The sequence below is a fragment of the Hyperolius riggenbachi genome, chromosome 9 (genome assembly GCF_040937935.1).
Source record: "Hyperolius riggenbachi isolate aHypRig1 chromosome 9, aHypRig1.pri, whole genome shotgun sequence".
NCBI lineage: Eukaryota > Metazoa > Chordata > Amphibia > Anura > Hyperoliidae > Hyperolius > Hyperolius riggenbachi.
In genome coordinates this window covers 116,141,288-116,157,618 of record NC_090654.1, presented here as the reverse complement: position 1 = coordinate 116,157,618, position 16,331 = coordinate 116,141,288, and the positions used below count along the sequence as shown (strand labels likewise).

The 16,331-nt window shown below is 47.7% G+C and overlaps 1 protein-coding gene across 3 annotated transcripts in view; it reads right to left on the bottom strand.

The window, feature by feature from the left end:
* Positions 1–16,331, bottom strand: part of CCDC32 (coiled-coil domain containing 32) — a 44,457-nt gene that overhangs the window by 17,184 nt on the left and 10,942 nt on the right. For all 3 annotated transcript variants that reach the window (XM_068253391.1, XM_068253392.1, XM_068253389.1), the window contains exons 2-3: positions 5,991–6,242; positions 2,331–2,487 (exon numbers count right to left, since the gene is read on the bottom strand). In XM_068253391.1, the coding sequence (XP_068109492.1) occupies positions 2,331–2,487; positions 5,991–6,242 (409 nt within the window). The remainder of the gene's footprint in view (positions 1–2,330; positions 2,488–5,990; positions 6,243–16,331) is intronic.

Below are 16,331 nucleotides of genomic sequence, written 5' to 3'. Positions count from 1 at the left end.
ATCTTCTGTAAATTGAAGCAAAGCTATCATGCATATGTAAATAAAAGCAAAGCTGACAAGTATATGCAGATAAATGCAAGGCTTAACAAGCCTCTGCAAAAGAAATTAAGTCTTGCAAGCCTATGCAAAATGAAAGCAAGGCTAACAAGCATATGCAAAGAAAATCAAGGTTAACAAGTCTCAGCAAATAAATGCAGGGCTAACCAGCCTAAGCAAATTATAATCTGCACACAAATGCAAATCAGGGGACCACCTGAAATTATTCAGAGATTTGTTGGGTGAAAGTTTCTATACCCCTAATTCTGCCAATCAACTTTATTCCTGTGCAGGCTTGACCAGCTAATTTGTTATAATCCCAGGGAAGCCTATTGTTGCAATGGCAACATTCCACCTTCATCCAGTCCTGCATCTATTGCTTGCTTGTTTGGACACAGGAGAAGAAATAGCACAAAACATACAAGGGAAACCACTCTAATCTCAGCCATGTGAATGCATTTCCCCAGCAAATAATTATCAGTCCCCACAGCTAGCATGTAACAATCCTATGCAAATGCTAGACCTGAAAATTACTTCTGTAAACTCACAGGAATAGGATCAGGGGTAAGGGCTTTTAGCAATCGCTGAGCCCCATCTGGAGAAAAGAGAAACTTAGGGATTCTAATCTTTGTACTGTCCCCTCAGATTCTCCCCCCAAGCAAATACATGGTAAACGCTACATCACCGTGTTGTCTGCCGACAGAGGATCCGCCATGACTTGCAACAGCAACCGCTCAGCCGGCGTCTCTGTCTCCTCCATTATACTGGAGTGATCCGGAAGTACCACATCCTTAAGCTTCTGCTGTGATCACTTCCTACGGCTGCTGGAGGACGGCGTTGTCCATATACAAAAATGTTGGTGCCGTCTCATCCTAGCCATCTCCCCCTTGTCAGATGCCACTGTGCACCCACGTGCACTCACCGCTCAAACTGCCCACCTGGCCGAGCTAAGTGAGATCATCTGCGACCCTTCAGGCTACCGAAGGGGGGAGATTCCCAGCGTCATAACACACACAGACATGATGACAACCTGGGAACAGAAGCACTATGTCTAACTATTGCAGGCAGGATAAACTTCCCAACGCCTGATCACAGGCCAGGATAGGATCTTATCCCAAACAAACTGCTCTGCATAGCTACACAAAGTCGCCAAATAGATAAATAAACTAAAGCTGTCAACTGTGTCCTCGGCAGGCCGGAAACACAAGATACTGAGGGTAGCAGGGGGTGGGGGCCTTTTAAACTTCTTGTCAATTGTGTTTCCCTTGGAGGAGGAGCCTGGAGTCTCTCCTTTTCCTGCCGTACACTGAGATGGTTAGAGAAAAAATGCTCAAAGCTCTAGTGGTCAGAAAAGTTCTCAGAAAGCACTCATAGGCATAGGGCTCTATTCTCAAAGAGCCAAAAGTACCGCAAAATTTTAGCGCTAAATTCCCGCCAGCGGTAAACTCCGCATTTTTTCAGCATTCACTAACATTTTCCGCATGTTTTCCGCATGCGGGAAAAAAGATGCGGAAACAGGCATTATTCATGCGGGAATCATGCGGTAAAAAGGTCGCATGAAAAAGTGTTTAAAAAAAAAAAGTTAAAGTCCACCAAGCACAGCCCTTAAGCCTCCACACTTCATTAAAGTCAATGGGATGCGGAATATATCACCTACTACTTGTAGGTGATAAAAATTCGGTAATTAACGAAGAAATGATGCGCCTGAACATCTTTGAGAATTGATCTTTTATTGCGGAAAATACCGACTTTTGTGGAAATTTTACCGCATGAATCCCGCACTTTTATCACACTTTTTCCGCATGCGGAAAAAACATGCGGAACATTTTGAGAATCCCAACTTGCCGGTATTTTGGGTGCAAACTTCCCGCATGTACTTTACCGCATGCGGGAAGTCTTTGAGAATAGAGCCCAATGTGTGTTTATAACGTTTCTAAGATTGTCCCCAGTGTGACCATTTCCAATAACAACTGCATTGATTTAAGTTAACAGATCAAGCAGAACAACATTGCTAGTTGGTGATTCTATAAACTGTTGTGTTGGGAGTGTATAAACTTTTTGGCCTTTTTACTACCTACAGATATAAATAGATAGATAGATAGATAGATAGATAGGATAGATAATTTTTACCTGGGTAAGGTGTGTGCTACTAACTGTGCATGCAAATCAGAGCAATAATGTCATGAATTAACAAAGGTTTCAGAAACTGCAATGAAGTCACAAAATTTGGTATTTGTATTTTGTTATAAACTGTGGAATTTGGAATTACAAAACAGTGGTGAGCTCACACATACCTGTTGTCTGTGTCGCTTGTTCCAACATAAGCCTCAGGTTCATCTGTCTCCTGCATAAATCTATCCCAGCATTCCTTCTTTGCCTGGCCTAATGAATGTAGCATTTCCTTAGACGTCAGTTCACGAGACTGGCCTTTAATTTTCTGTAACCTGCGTTCTAAGGATAGAATATCAAGTTTATTATCACTGGTTACTATAAAGGAAAAAAAAAGCTTTTGCAATGATAATACAAATAATAATTACAGTGACATACTTGGCACAGTACCCTATAGGTCTACTAAATTATTGTACTAAGAAAGTAACATGACAAAAAAGCTCAGATCCGTAGTCTTCATAATATGTTAAACGTTTGGTAACTAGCATGCCTTAAAGGGATACTGCAGTCACTTTAACCTCTTAGGGCTTGTTCACACTAGAGGCGCTTTTTCATTTTCTTTTTTTTTTTACGCTTTTTAAAAATCGCCCTGAAAGCGTTTAAATCAGGCTTTCCTATGCGCTAGTTCAGATTGGGGCATTCCATTCGCTTTACGATTTGAAAACCGCTGCATGGACCATTTTGGGGCGATTTTGCAATAATGGGGGGGGGGGGGGGGGTATAGGAAAAGTGCAAAGCTAGAAAAAGCGCTTTTGCCAGCGATTTTGTGGGCGTTTTCCCTGTAAATTTAAATTTGAAGTGTTTCTGGGATTTTTAGGTCCTTTTCCCTTTAAAAATAAGGCCTAGGACACTTAGAAATAGCAAAACGCCCAAAAAAGCACTTACAAAAACGCTTACCAAAAACATCCAATGCACAGAAATTGCCAGGAATCGAAAAAAAAATGCGTAAAAAAAATGTCCAACGCGATCGGAACGCAATGTGAACAAGGCCTTAGCGACTACAGGGCATACGATATTAACCCATTTTTACAATTTTGATTTATGGTGAATGGGTTTATCTGCACAATCGATTCTGAAATACAGTGTGTAATTTTCACCTTGATCTGAGAAAATAAATAATAAAAATTAGGGAGAAGAGCTTAATGGGGAAGATAAATTAATACTTTTATTATGTAGAAGGTGTGGTCTTAAAAGTGGCCATGATTAAACAGTATATTTTACTGTAATAGTTTCCCCTGTATTCCTATTATTATGGTTTCCTTATTCTATGCCCCCATTTAACCTGTCCTCCTTTTATTTGCCCCATGAAAGCGTCTGATGCTAACCCACCGATCCTGGAGGCATTAAAGGACAACTGAAGTGAGAAGAATATGGCTGCAATATTTATCTCCTTTTAAACTATACCAGTTGCCTGGAAGCCCTGCTGATATATTTGGCTGAAATAGTGTCTGAATCACACTAGAAACAAGCATGCCGCTAATCTTGTCATAGCTAACAATGTTATAAACATTTGATCTGCACATGTCTGTTCAGGGTCTATGGCTAAAAGAATTAGAAGCAGAGGATTGGCAGGATAGCCAGGCAACTGGTATTGTTTAATTGGAAATAAATATGGCAACCTCCATATCCCTCTTGCATCAGTTGTCCTAGGTGTTTATACTGAAAGCACTCTTTAAAAGGGACGCCGAGCACCTTTCATGTGCATGCCTTTAAGACTCCGACCAGTACTGCAAAGCACTTAAAGATGCATACCTTCCTGTAGCTTGTGCTCTCCTCTTTCGTTTGATGCCTGAATCACCGTTCTACACCAAATAGTTTTCATTAGATTTCAATTTAAAAATCGTGGCTGCCCTCTTGGCTATGTTATAACTTCTGGGTCACCCCTGTCTTCTCAGTTAGAAAAAAGCATCACTGAGTGAAGCAGGAAGAGGAAGTGACACATGGCCATTGCAAGAGGCAATATACACATATACAGTGGCTTGCAAAAGTATTCGGCCCCCTTGAAGTTTTCCACATTTTGTCACATTACTGCCACAAACATGAATCAATTTCATTGGAATTCCACGTGAAAGACCAATACAAAGTGGTGTACACGTGAGAAGTGGAACGAAAATCATACATGATGTCAAACATTTTTTACAAATAAATAACTGCAAAGTGGGGTGTGCGTAATTATTCAGCCCCCTTTGGCTTGAGTGCAGTCAGTTGCCCATAGACATTGCCTGATGAGTGCTAATGACTAAATAGAGTGCACCTGTGTGTATTCCAATGTCAGTACAAATACAGCTGCTCTGTGACGGCCTAAGAGGTTGTCTAAGAGAATCTTGGGAGCAACAACACCATGAAGTCCAAAGAACACACCAGACAGGTCAGGGATAAAGTTATTGAGAAATTTAAAGCAGGCTTAGGCTACAAAAAGATTTCCGAAGCCTTGAACATCCCACAAAGCACTGTTCAAGCGATCATTCAGAAATGAAAGTAGTATGGCACAACTGTAAACCTATCAAGACAAGGCCGTCTACCTAAACTCACAGGCCGAACAAGGAGAGCACTGATCAGAAATGCAGTCAAGAGGCCCATGGTGACTCTGGATGAGCTGCAGAGATCTACAGCTCAGGTGGGGGAATCTGTCCATAGGAAAACTATTAGTTGTGCACTGCACAAAGATGGCCTTTATGGAAGAGTGACAAGAAGAAAGCAATTGTGAACAGAAAAGCATAGGAAATCCCGTTTGCAGTTAGCCACAAGCCATGTGGGGGACACAGCAAACATGTGGAAAAAGGTGCTCTGGTCAGATAAGACCAAAATGGAACTTTTTGGCCAAAATGCAAAACGCTGTGTGGCGGTAAACTAACACTGCACATCATTTAGAACACACCATCCCCACTGTCAAATATGGTGGTGGCAGCATCATGCTCGGGGGGTGCTTCTCTTCAGCAGGGACAGGGAAGCTGGTCAGAGTTGATGGGAAGATGTATGGAGCCAAATACAGGGCAATCTTGGAAGAAAACCTCTTGGAGTCTGCAATAGACTTGAGACTGGGGCGGAGGTTCACCTTCCAGCAGGACAACGACCCTAAACATAAAGCCAGGGCAACAATGGAATGGTTTAAAACAAAACATATCCATGTGTTAGAATGGCCCAGTCAAAGTCCAGATCTAAATCCAATTGAGAATCTGTGGCAAGATCTGAAAACTGCTGTTAACAAACGCTGTCCATCTAATCTGGCTGAGCTGGAGCTGTTTTGCAAAGAAGAATGGGCAAGGATTTCAGTCTCTAGATGTGCAAAGCTGGTAGAGACATACCCTAAAAGACTGGCAGCTGTAATTGCAGCAAAAGGTGGTTCTACAAAGTATTGACTCAGGGGGCTGAATAATTACGCACACCCCACTTTGCAGTCATTGATTTGTAAAAAAAGGTTTGGGAGCATGTATGATTTTCGTTCCACTTCTTACGTGTACACCACTTTGTATTGGTCTTTCACGTGAAATTCCAATAAAATTGATGCATGTTTGTGGCAGTAATGTGACAAGATGTGGAAAACTTCATGTTTTTAGCTTTCAAATACAAAATACTACTGCTGGATTGTTAAAAAAAAAAAAAAAACAGGAAGAAGAAAAATCCTATTTAGGAGTAGGAATATATGTTTCAGGTTTCTTTGGGTTCACGTTTGCATAAAAGTGCTTACAATGTTCTCTGTGTGTAGATAAATCATGAGTAACATTTGTGAATACTGATACGTAAGAAATGACACAAAATCAGTAGATAAGGATATAGTTGCTAACCTAGAGATGCTAAATAGACTTCAGAATCTTGTAAGGGAGCCCAGGGCTTCTGAATGTAGCTAAGAGTGGCACATGTATTGTCATGACTGGTTTCAGTGACGGGAGAACCCAGAAAGGAGTCTGAAAAGGCTACTTCATGACTTTGCTCCTCTGCGTCTGGAGCACATGGACAGATCTCCGCCCATAAATCCTGACTGGACACAGGGCTGCCACAGTCTAGGCCTTCTAACATCCTCATTGATGCACAACGATCTGTGAGAAAAATAAAGACAAAATGTTGTATTACGATATTGTTATTCTGGAGGATACAAAAAACATTCAATATGAATCAAAAACCTACAGGTAGGTTAATAACTTCCCTCAGAATTGCCTAGCCATGCTATCTTCTGAGAGGCATGGCAGGGCTTCCATGCATCACACCTCTCAGATTGCTGGGAGAGGGTGTGGCTGGCATAATGCTCAAAGACCCTTATTCAATTAAATTGTTCTTATTTTTCATCTTCTGTTTAAAATAACTTTTCAGCACTGTGCAAAGTATCAAATAGTACCGTAGGTGAAAAAGTATTCTCAAAATTGTTTGCTGGTGGCTTAAAATGCATTTTATTGACAATGTATCTACGCAATTAACTTTTTCTCCTGAGTTTTCACCTAGGAGATAATTTTTCATCTTTTATTTAAAATAACTTTTCAGCACTTTGCAACTGAAAAAAGTACCAAGCAGTAGGTAAAAAAAGTACTATCAAAATTATTTTGAGTATTTTATTGCTTGCTGGTGGTTTAAAGGACATTTCATTCACAGTACACAGGACATCTAGTGGTCAAAAAGTAAAATTCCACCTATATACATTGAAATGTATACATTTGGAGAAACAACGGACGGGGGTTTCTGCTGTGCCTGTCATTCGTCATTATCGCACGCCGATACTGCCACGCACCCAATCAACCACATTGACCTAAGCTTTCCAAGCATCTCAGATTGATCCATCTGAACAATTTCTGCTTCAAATCAGTCAAATCTTCGAGTGGGGATGCTTGAGGTGGCACCAATTTTCATTCGATTTGATAATTATGAAACTGCTTGGTCGATCGACTGCTAAGTCAACAGATGTATGGCCACCTTAATTCCCCAAGGCTAAATCACCCCACACACACTTATGTCCTCCCCTTCACCCCCATCTCTACTTATCCCTCATATATGCCTCTCTTCCATTTCAGATACCTCTTCCCCCTTTACCAGACCACCCTCTCCCTCAGTCAGGTAACACATCTTTACTAATCTCCCATCACTGTTGACGCTCCCCCCACCCTTTCCCCCCCAACATCCATGCCTTGCTTGCCAGATTTTTATTGGGGGTCAGTGACAGCGCCTCGCTGTCTGCCCACTATAGTAAGACAAGACAAATAACTTAGATCGTGCTTTTCTCCTGGCGGACTCAAAGCGCCAGAGCTGCAGCAACTACGACGCGCTCTATAGGCAGTAGCAGTGTTAGGGAGACTTGTCTAAGGTCTCCTACTGAATAGGTGCTGGCTTACTGAACAGGCAGCGCCGAGATTCGAACCCTGGTCTCCTGCGTCAGAGGCAGAGTGTCACAGGAGCCCTAGTGGCTGACCGCACTTAGCCTTCTAAACGGTGCCAGCGCACAGATCGTGCGAACTCTGGTCGCAGTCAATGCGCAGGAACCGTTAAGAATTAGCCGCAGACAACTCAGAAGGGAGCCTGTGAGACACGGGTAATTACAACGTCACCTACTGGTTCAGAGTAAACTGCCACCACCGCGGTTACCATGGGACCGTGGAGCCCACTAACTGACTGACTAGTCCTGCGAATAAAACTGTTAAACACACGGTATTCTGTCTAGCCAACAACAAACAAACAGTAGCGTATCTTCAGAGACCCGGGATCAGTTCTGTGTGTGTGCTGATAAGCAGGGTAGCGGACAGTGAATGACTTGGAGAAAGTCGTTTATTCACGCAATATAAATAATTAATATATACAGACAATTATTAAAATCACAATTATTAAGACAGTAATAGCCAGTATAAAAAATAAAAGAAGGGAGAAAAATACTTAGTTCCTGGAAAGATGTCCTTTGTGGGAAAATCAGAAAGTTCAAGCAAAACGGTTTCAAAGTTCAGCAGAATTCTTTGTTCCAGGTTACAGAAGATGGCCAATCAAGATGGCCGCCAGCACATGTTCCTTTGTTTCAGAGCTTCATTCAAAGTTCAGCAAAATGGCCACCAGCCCTATGTCCTCTGAGCTGGCAGCAGGATGTTCTCATATGGATGGAATGGGAGGACCCCTTTCCCAGGCAGCTTATTCACTTTTAATAGAGCTGAGATCAGAGGCGGGCTTCCAGAGTCGGCCCCCAGGCCGGACTTTGGTAATCACATCTGGGCAGGGGCTTTAGCAACCTCATAATCCTGACATGTTCCCTAGGCAGACCTGCGCGGCCGGCACACAAATAATAATTACATATTCTCGATCCCCAGAACCTACCGATTAATATGATATCAAACTTGGGCATGTTTGCATGCCCGGCTAAAAAACGGTGGAATTCCCCGAGTTCTGATTCTGCCAGTGGCCCCAATTTAATATCAAAATACTCACAAGATCCGGACCAGCAGAAGGATATAACTCCCACAGCTCTCCGATGTATGGTACTTCTAAAACATGCATAAAGATCATAACTCTATGTTTCCCTATCCTGGCTGAATGGTTCCGCTAAGTCTGCCCCCTGCTGGGATTAGCTTCCTTGGCTCTGAAAAGACTCCTGGTTTGTTAATTAACATCTGAGTGTTACCCCTCTGGCTTCATTAGCAAGTCACAGGGCACAGGCTTCATGGAAAGAACTCTGCTAACTACTCCCCTGAAGACAGCAGAGACTCCCCAGGCTGGACTGCCTGGTGTCCACAGACATGAGATTCTGATTGGGGCAGTGCAACGACAACCGAGGCAGGAAGTCGATTGCGGCTGCGTTTTCTGCGCACTGACGGCTCGTCCGTCACACCTCCCCTTTCCGATGCTGTGTAGGGGGTTGTCACCAAGACATCCTCCGTAGCAGCCATTGGCGCTGTTGGGTCTAGTTCCCCCTGACACCGGGACAGCCCATCAGCGTTCCGGTGTCGGCCAACCTGGCTGACGGGTCTCGGGTTGCCGGTGCGGTGGGGAAACCTATTGGAGCCCGGGGCTCGGTTCCCCTGGACCGGTCGCGGTCTGCTACCCTCAGGGTTGACCCGACATGGACCGTTCTGGACAGGGCGTTTGCGCCACTGCAGTCGGACGTGGTGTCTGCCGGGACTGCTGACAACGGGCAGTGGGTTGGTTAGGTCAACAGCCAGCCCACGCAGGGTTCCCCTGCTAAGTGGCTGTGGACCTAAGGTAACCCCGCGGGAATCCCTGGACCTTCCCAGCTCCTGACAGACGGCACATGCCACGCAGTAGTTTGCTACATCCCTGTTCATTCGGGGCCAATAAAACTGGTTCCGAATACCGGCAAGTGTCTTGCGGACACCCGAGTGCCCTGTCAGAGGATGACCATGTGCGGATTTCAGCACATGTCCCCTGAACGCACTCGGGACCACAAGCCATTTGGTATTCGCGTGGGATCTACCTGTAGGGGGCTGTACAGACTCACTGTACAGTCTCCCACCTTCCCAGTACACCTTGAAAGCGGCCCCGTCTGCGAGGGGCTCAGCGGCTTGCTGCCTGAGCACCTCCAGGCTTGGGTCACTTTGTAGTGCGGCTGAAAATACGGCGCTGTCAGTTTCAGCCAACTGGCTCATGTCACACGAGGCCAGCGGCTGAAAGGTCTCATCCCTGCGGTCAGAGGAGGGGGAGGAGGCCGGAACCCCCTCCACCTGTTCTGAGCTCGGGTTCTGAGCAGTGCAGCTGCGCGGTACTGCTAGCACAGGTACACTGTCAGAATGGCACAGACGGACATTACTCAAATCATCATTGCATGCAGTAATGACATTGACAGGTATAGACATTTTTTCATTACAGACAGGTTGTACAGTAAACTCAGGTACAGTTACAGCATCATCACAGCAGACAGTCTGTACATCAAACTCAGGTGCCTTTGAAGCAGGCACTATTGAACCTGGTACCCTTGAACTGGGCACATTCAACCCGCCTCCCCCTGGTGCTCCCCCAAGTGTATAAAGTACCTGGTGGTGGGTGGAGGGTCCGTCTCCTTCCGTGAGCGACAAGGCGGTCGTGGCAGGTTCATAGTAGGACACAAGCTTGCCCAAATCAGTCCCCAGCAACACAGGGACTGGGAGATCCTTCATAATCCCAACAACCCTTTCATGGATCCCTAATCCCCAATCCAGCTTCACTGTCGCGTGGGCTATGTGAAAAAGGGTGCCCTCTACTCCAGTAAGGGCAAGGGATCGGCTGGAGCTGATGCTCTCCTTTGGCACAAGGTGTGAGTGAACTAACGTGATGTCAGCTCCGGTGTCTTGAAATCCGGTGACAACTTTTCCGTTCACTCTAACAAGTTGCTGCTGGTCGGTTCGGTCGCGGATTTCCTTTCCGCGGGCAAACAGGACAAAATCTGATGATCCAGGCTGTGGTTCGCTGGCGGGCTGCCTCTGCTGTGGGTGAGGTGCAGGTGATGCAGATGATCCAGGTGCTGGTGGTGTCTGTCTCCGCTCCAGACAGTCGAATTTCATGTGTCCGGGCTGGCGGCAGTAGTGACAGGTGACCTCTCCAGGCACTGCAGGCCTGGGTGCAGCAGCTGCGCTGGGTGGCCTCTGTGGCGGATGGCTCACAGGGGCAGGAGGGTCTGCCGAGGTATTGGGCTGACCTCCTCTCCAGCTGGATGGGACAGTTCTGCGGGTATCAGCCACCCGGGTAGTTGCAAAAGTCTCAGCAAGGTCTGCAGCGACAGTGGCTGAAGCCGGCCTGCATTCTAACACAAACTGTCGTACATCAGCAGGGCAAATGTTCAGAAATTGTTCGAGGACTATCAAGTCCTCCAGGACGCCATAAGACCCTTTGGTGAGGCCTAGTGTCCACTGGCGGAGTGTGGTGAGCAAGCTGCTGACCACATCTCGGTACGAATCAGAAGACTTTTTCTGCCAGGCCCTGAACTTTTTCCGATAGGCTTCTGGCGTCAGCTGGTACTTAGTAATGATAGCGTCTTTTATAGCAGCATAATCATTATCCTTCTCCGCAGGCAATTCTGCGAAGGCATCAAGCGCTTTGTAGCGCAGCAAAGGTGTCAGATGTCTGGCCCACTGGTCTTGGGACAGACGATACTGACGGCATGCTTTTTCAAAAGACCGCAAAAACAAGTCAATGTCTGTGTCTTTTTCAATATTAGCAAATTTAAATTTTGCACTTACGGGTGGTGCAGCTCCTTCAGCAGGGAGGCTGGGCGGTGAACTCCGGCTGGCCTGTTGCACTTTTGCCATGTTTAGCTCATGCTGTCGTTGGCGCTCCCGTTCTCGCTCAGCGGCATCCCTCTCCGCGTGGCGTTCAGCAGCAGCAGCTTGCCGCTCCCGTTCCTCCCGCATTTGGCGCTCTGTCCGCGCTTCTGCAGATTGGTGCTCCTCACGCATGTACTGCAGGTACTTGTCCAGGTCAGTGTCCATCAGCTTTTGTAATGCCTGCTGCATTAGCGGATCAGTACAAACGGACAGTCCAGTACTGGCCGGTTCCAGGCGAGTACTTTCAGAAACTCTGGGATTGGGGTCCATACTGACAGTCTCTGGCGTAACTGTTGCAACAGGGCCCGCAGGATGCTCAACCTCTGTACGCCTAGGATCTTCAGCCTCTGGTTCCCCTTGCCTTGAGTCAGATGGGGCAGCGTCTACCTCAGCAGACACATCCAGCTCCCGCGGTTGCTGGGTATTCCATTGAAACAAGTCATTTACCATGTCCTGTTTGTTCCTGCGGAGGGTGTCAATGCCCCGCAGCTGACAAAGATTTTCCAGGTCGGATACGGCCATGAGCTTGTAGTTCCCGGACATTTCCATGCCAAATAAAATAAAACTTTTGGGGAGGGGTACTGGCTACACAGTCTCTCTGTATATATAAAAAATATATTGCCTTCCAGCTACACCAACGAATTAGTTCGTTTCTCGATAGCGCTATCGCAGATACTTTCAGCACAACACAGGTCCCAACCGCTGCCTAACACTGTCACAGGAGCCCTAGTGGCTGACCGCACTTAGCCTTCTAAACGGTGCCAGCGCACAGATCGTGCGAACTCTGGTCGCAGTCAATGCGCAGGAACCGTTAAGAATTAGCCGCAGACAACTCAGAAGGGAGCCTGTGAGACACGGGTAATTACAACGTCACCTACTGGTTCAGAGTAAACTGCCACCACCGCGGTTACCATGGGACCGTGGAGCCCACTAACTGACTGACTAGTCCTGCGAATAAAACGGTTAAACACACGGTATTCTGTCTAGCCAACAACAAACAAACAGTAGCGTATCTTCAGAGACCCGGGATCAGTTCTGTGTGTGTGCTGATAAGCAGGGTAGCGGACAGTGAATGACTTGGAGAAAGTTGTTTATTCACGCAATATAAATAATTAATATATACAGACAATTATTAAAATCACAATTATTAAGACAGTAATAGCCAGTATAAAAAATAAAAGAAGGGAGAAAAATACTTAGTTCCTGGAAAGATGTCCTTTGTGGGAAAATCAGAAAGTTCAAGCAAAACGGTTTCAATCAAAGTTCAGCAGAATTCTTTGTTCCAGGTTACAGAAGATGGCCAATCAAGATGGCCGCCAGCACATGTTCCTTTGTTTCAGAGCTTCATTCAAAGTTCAGCAAAATGGCCACCAGCCCTATGTCCTCTGAGCTGGCAGCAGGATGTTCTCATATGGATGGAATGGGAGGACCCCTTTCCCAGGCAGCTTATTCACTTTTAATAGAGCTGAGATCAGAGGCGGGCTTCCAGAGTCGGCCCCCAGGCCGGACTTTGGTAATCACATCTGGGCAGGGGCTTTAGCAACCTCATAATCCTGACATGTTCCCTAGGCAGACCTGCGCGGCCGGCACACAAATAATAATTACATATTCTCGATCCCCAGAACCTACCGATTAATATGATATCAAACTTGGGCATGTTTGCATGCCCGGCTAAAAAACGGTGGAATTCCCCGAGTTCTGATTCTGCCAGTGGCCCCAATTTAATATCAAAATACTCACAAGATCCGGACCAGCAGAAGGATATAACTCCCACAGCTCTCCGATGTATGGTACTTCTAAAACATGCATAAAGATCATAACTCTATGTTTCCCTATCCTGGCTGAATGGTTCCGCTAAGTCTGCCCCCTGCTGGGATTAGCTTCCTTGGCTCTGAAAAGACTCCTGGTTTGTTAATTAACATCTGAGTGTTACCCCTCTGGCTTCATTAGCAAGTCACAGGGCACAGGCTTCATGGAAAGAACTCTGCTAACTACTCCCCTGAAGACAGCAGAGACTCCCCAGGCTGGACTGCCTGGTGTCCACAGACATGAGATTCTGATTGGGGCAGTGCAACGACAACCGAGGCAGGAAGTCGATTGCGGCTGCGTTTTCTGCGCACTGACGGCTCGTCCGTCACACCTCCCCTTTCCGATGCTGTGTAGGGGGTTGTCACCAAGACATCCTCCGTAGCAGCCATTGGCGCTGTTGGGTCTAGTTCCCCCTGACACCGGGACAGCCCATCAGCGTTCCGGTGTCGGCCAACCTGGCTGACGGGTCTCGGGTTGCCGGTGCGGTGGGGAAACCTATTGGAGCCCGGGGCTCGGTTCCCCTGGACCGGTCGCGGTCTGCTACCCTCAGGGTTGACCCGACATGGACCGTTCTGGACAGGGCGTTTGCGCCACTGCAGTCGGACGTGGTGTCTGCCGGGACTGCTGACACGGGCAGTGGGTTGGTTAGGTCAACAGCCAGCCCACGCAGGGTTCCCCTGCTAAGTGGCTGTGGACCTAAGGTAACCCCGCGGGAATCCCTGGACCTTCCCAGCTCCTGACAGACGGCACATGCCACGCAGTAGTTTGCTACATCCCTGTTCATTCGGGGCCAATAAAACTGGTTCCGAATACCGGCAAGTGTCTTGCGGACACCCGAGTGCCCTGTCAGAGGATGACCATGTGCGGATTTCAGCACATGTCCCCTGAACGCACTCGGGACCACAAGCCATTTGGTATTCGCGTGGGATCTACCTGTAGGGGGCTGTACAGACTCACTGTACAGTCTCCCACCTTCCCAGTACACCTTGAAAGCGGCCCCGTCTGCGAGGGGCTCAGCGGCTTGCTGCCTGAGCACCTCCAGGCTTGGGTCACTTTGTAGTGCGGCTGAAAATACGGCGCTGTCAGTTTCAGCCAACTGGCTCATGTCACACGAGGCCAGCGGCTGAAAGGTCTCATCCCTGCGGTCAGAGGAGGGGGAGGAGGCCGGAACCCCCTCCACCTGTTCTGAGCTCGGGTTCTGAGCAGTGCAGCTGCGCGGTACTGCTAGCACAGGTACACTGTCAGAATGGCACAGACGGACATTACTCAAATCATCATTGCATGCAGTAATGACATTGACAGGTATAGACATTTTTTCATTACAGACAGGTTGTACAGTAAACTCAGGTACAGTTACAGCATCATCACAGCAGACAGTCTGTACATCAAACTCAGGTGCCTTTGAAGCAGGCACTATTGAACCTGGTACCCTTGAACTGGGCACATTCAACCCGCCTCCCCCTGGTGCTCCCCCAAGTGTATAAAGTACCTGGTGGTGGGTGGAGGGTCCGTCTCCTTCCGTGAGCGACAAGGCGGTCGTGGCAGGTTCATAGTAGGACACAAGCTTGCCCAAATCAGTCCCCAGCAACACAGGGACTGGGAGATCCTTCATAATCCCAACAACCCTTTCATGGATCCCTAATCCCCAATCCAGCTTCACTGTCGCGTGGGCTATGTGAAAAAGGGTGCCCTCTACTCCAGTAAGGGCAAGGGATCGGCTGGAGCTGATGCTCTCCTTTGGCACAAGGTGTGAGTGAACTAACGTGATGTCAGCTCCGGTGTCTTGAAATCCGGTGACAACTTTTCCGTTCACTCTAACAAGTTGCTGCTGGTCGGTTCGGTCGCGGATTTCCTTTCCGCGGGCAAACAGGACAAAATCTGATGATCCAGGCTGTGGTTCGCTGGCGGGCTGCCTCTGCTGTGGGTGAGGTGCAGGTGATGCAGATGATCCAGGTGCTGGTGGTGTCTGTCTCCGCTCCAGACAGTCGAATTTCATGTGTCCGGGCTGGCGGCAGTAGTGACAGGTGACCTCTCCAGGCACTGCAGGCCTGGGTGCAGCAGCTGCGCTGGGTGGCCTCTGTGGCGGATGGCTCACAGGGGCAGGAGGGTCTGCCGAGGTATTGGGCTGACCTCCTCTCCAGCTGGATGGGACAGTTCTGCGGGTATCAGCCACCCGGGTAGTTGCAAAAGTCTCAGCAAGGTCTGCAGCGACAGTGGCTGAAGCCGGCCTGCATTCTAACACAAACTGTCGTACATCAGCAGGGCAAATGTTCAGAAATTGTTCGAGGACTATCAAGTCCTCCAGGACGCCATAAGACCCTTTGGTGAGGCCTAGTGTCCACTGGCGGAGTGTGGTGAGCAAGCTGCTGACCACATCTCGGTACGAATCAGAAGACTTTTTCTGCCAGGCCCTGAACTTTTTCCGATAGGCTTCTGGCGTCAGCTGGTACTTAGTAATGATAGCGTCTTTTATAGCAGCATAATCATTATCCTTCTCCGCAGGCAATTCTGCGAAGGCATCAAGCGCTTTGTAGCGCAGCAAAGGTGTCAGATGTCTGGCCCACTGGTCTTGGGACAGACGATACTGACGGCATGCTTTTTCAAAAGACCGCAAAAACAAGTCAATGTCTGTGTCTTTTTCAATATTAGCAAATTTAAATTTTGCACTTACGGGTGGTGCAGCTCCTTCAGCAGGGAGGCTGGGCGGTGAACTCCGGCTGGCCTGTTGCACTTTTGCCATGTTTAGCTCATGCTGTCGTTGGCGCTCCCGTTCTCGCTCAGCGGCATCCCTCTCCGCGTGGCGTTCAGCAGCAGCAGCTTGCCGCTCCCGTTCCTCCCGCATTTGGCGCTCTGTCCGCGCTTCTGCAGATTGGTGCTCCTCACGCATGTACTGCAGGTACTTGTCCAGGTCAGTGTCCATCAGCTTTTGTAATGCCTGCTGCATTAGCGGATCAGTACAAACGGACAGTCCAGTACTGGCCGGTTCCAGGCGAGTACTTTCAGAAACTCTGGGATTGGGGTCCATACTGACAGTCTCTGGCGTAACTGTTGCAACAGGGCCCGCAGGATGCTCAACCTCTGTACGCCTAGGATCTTCAG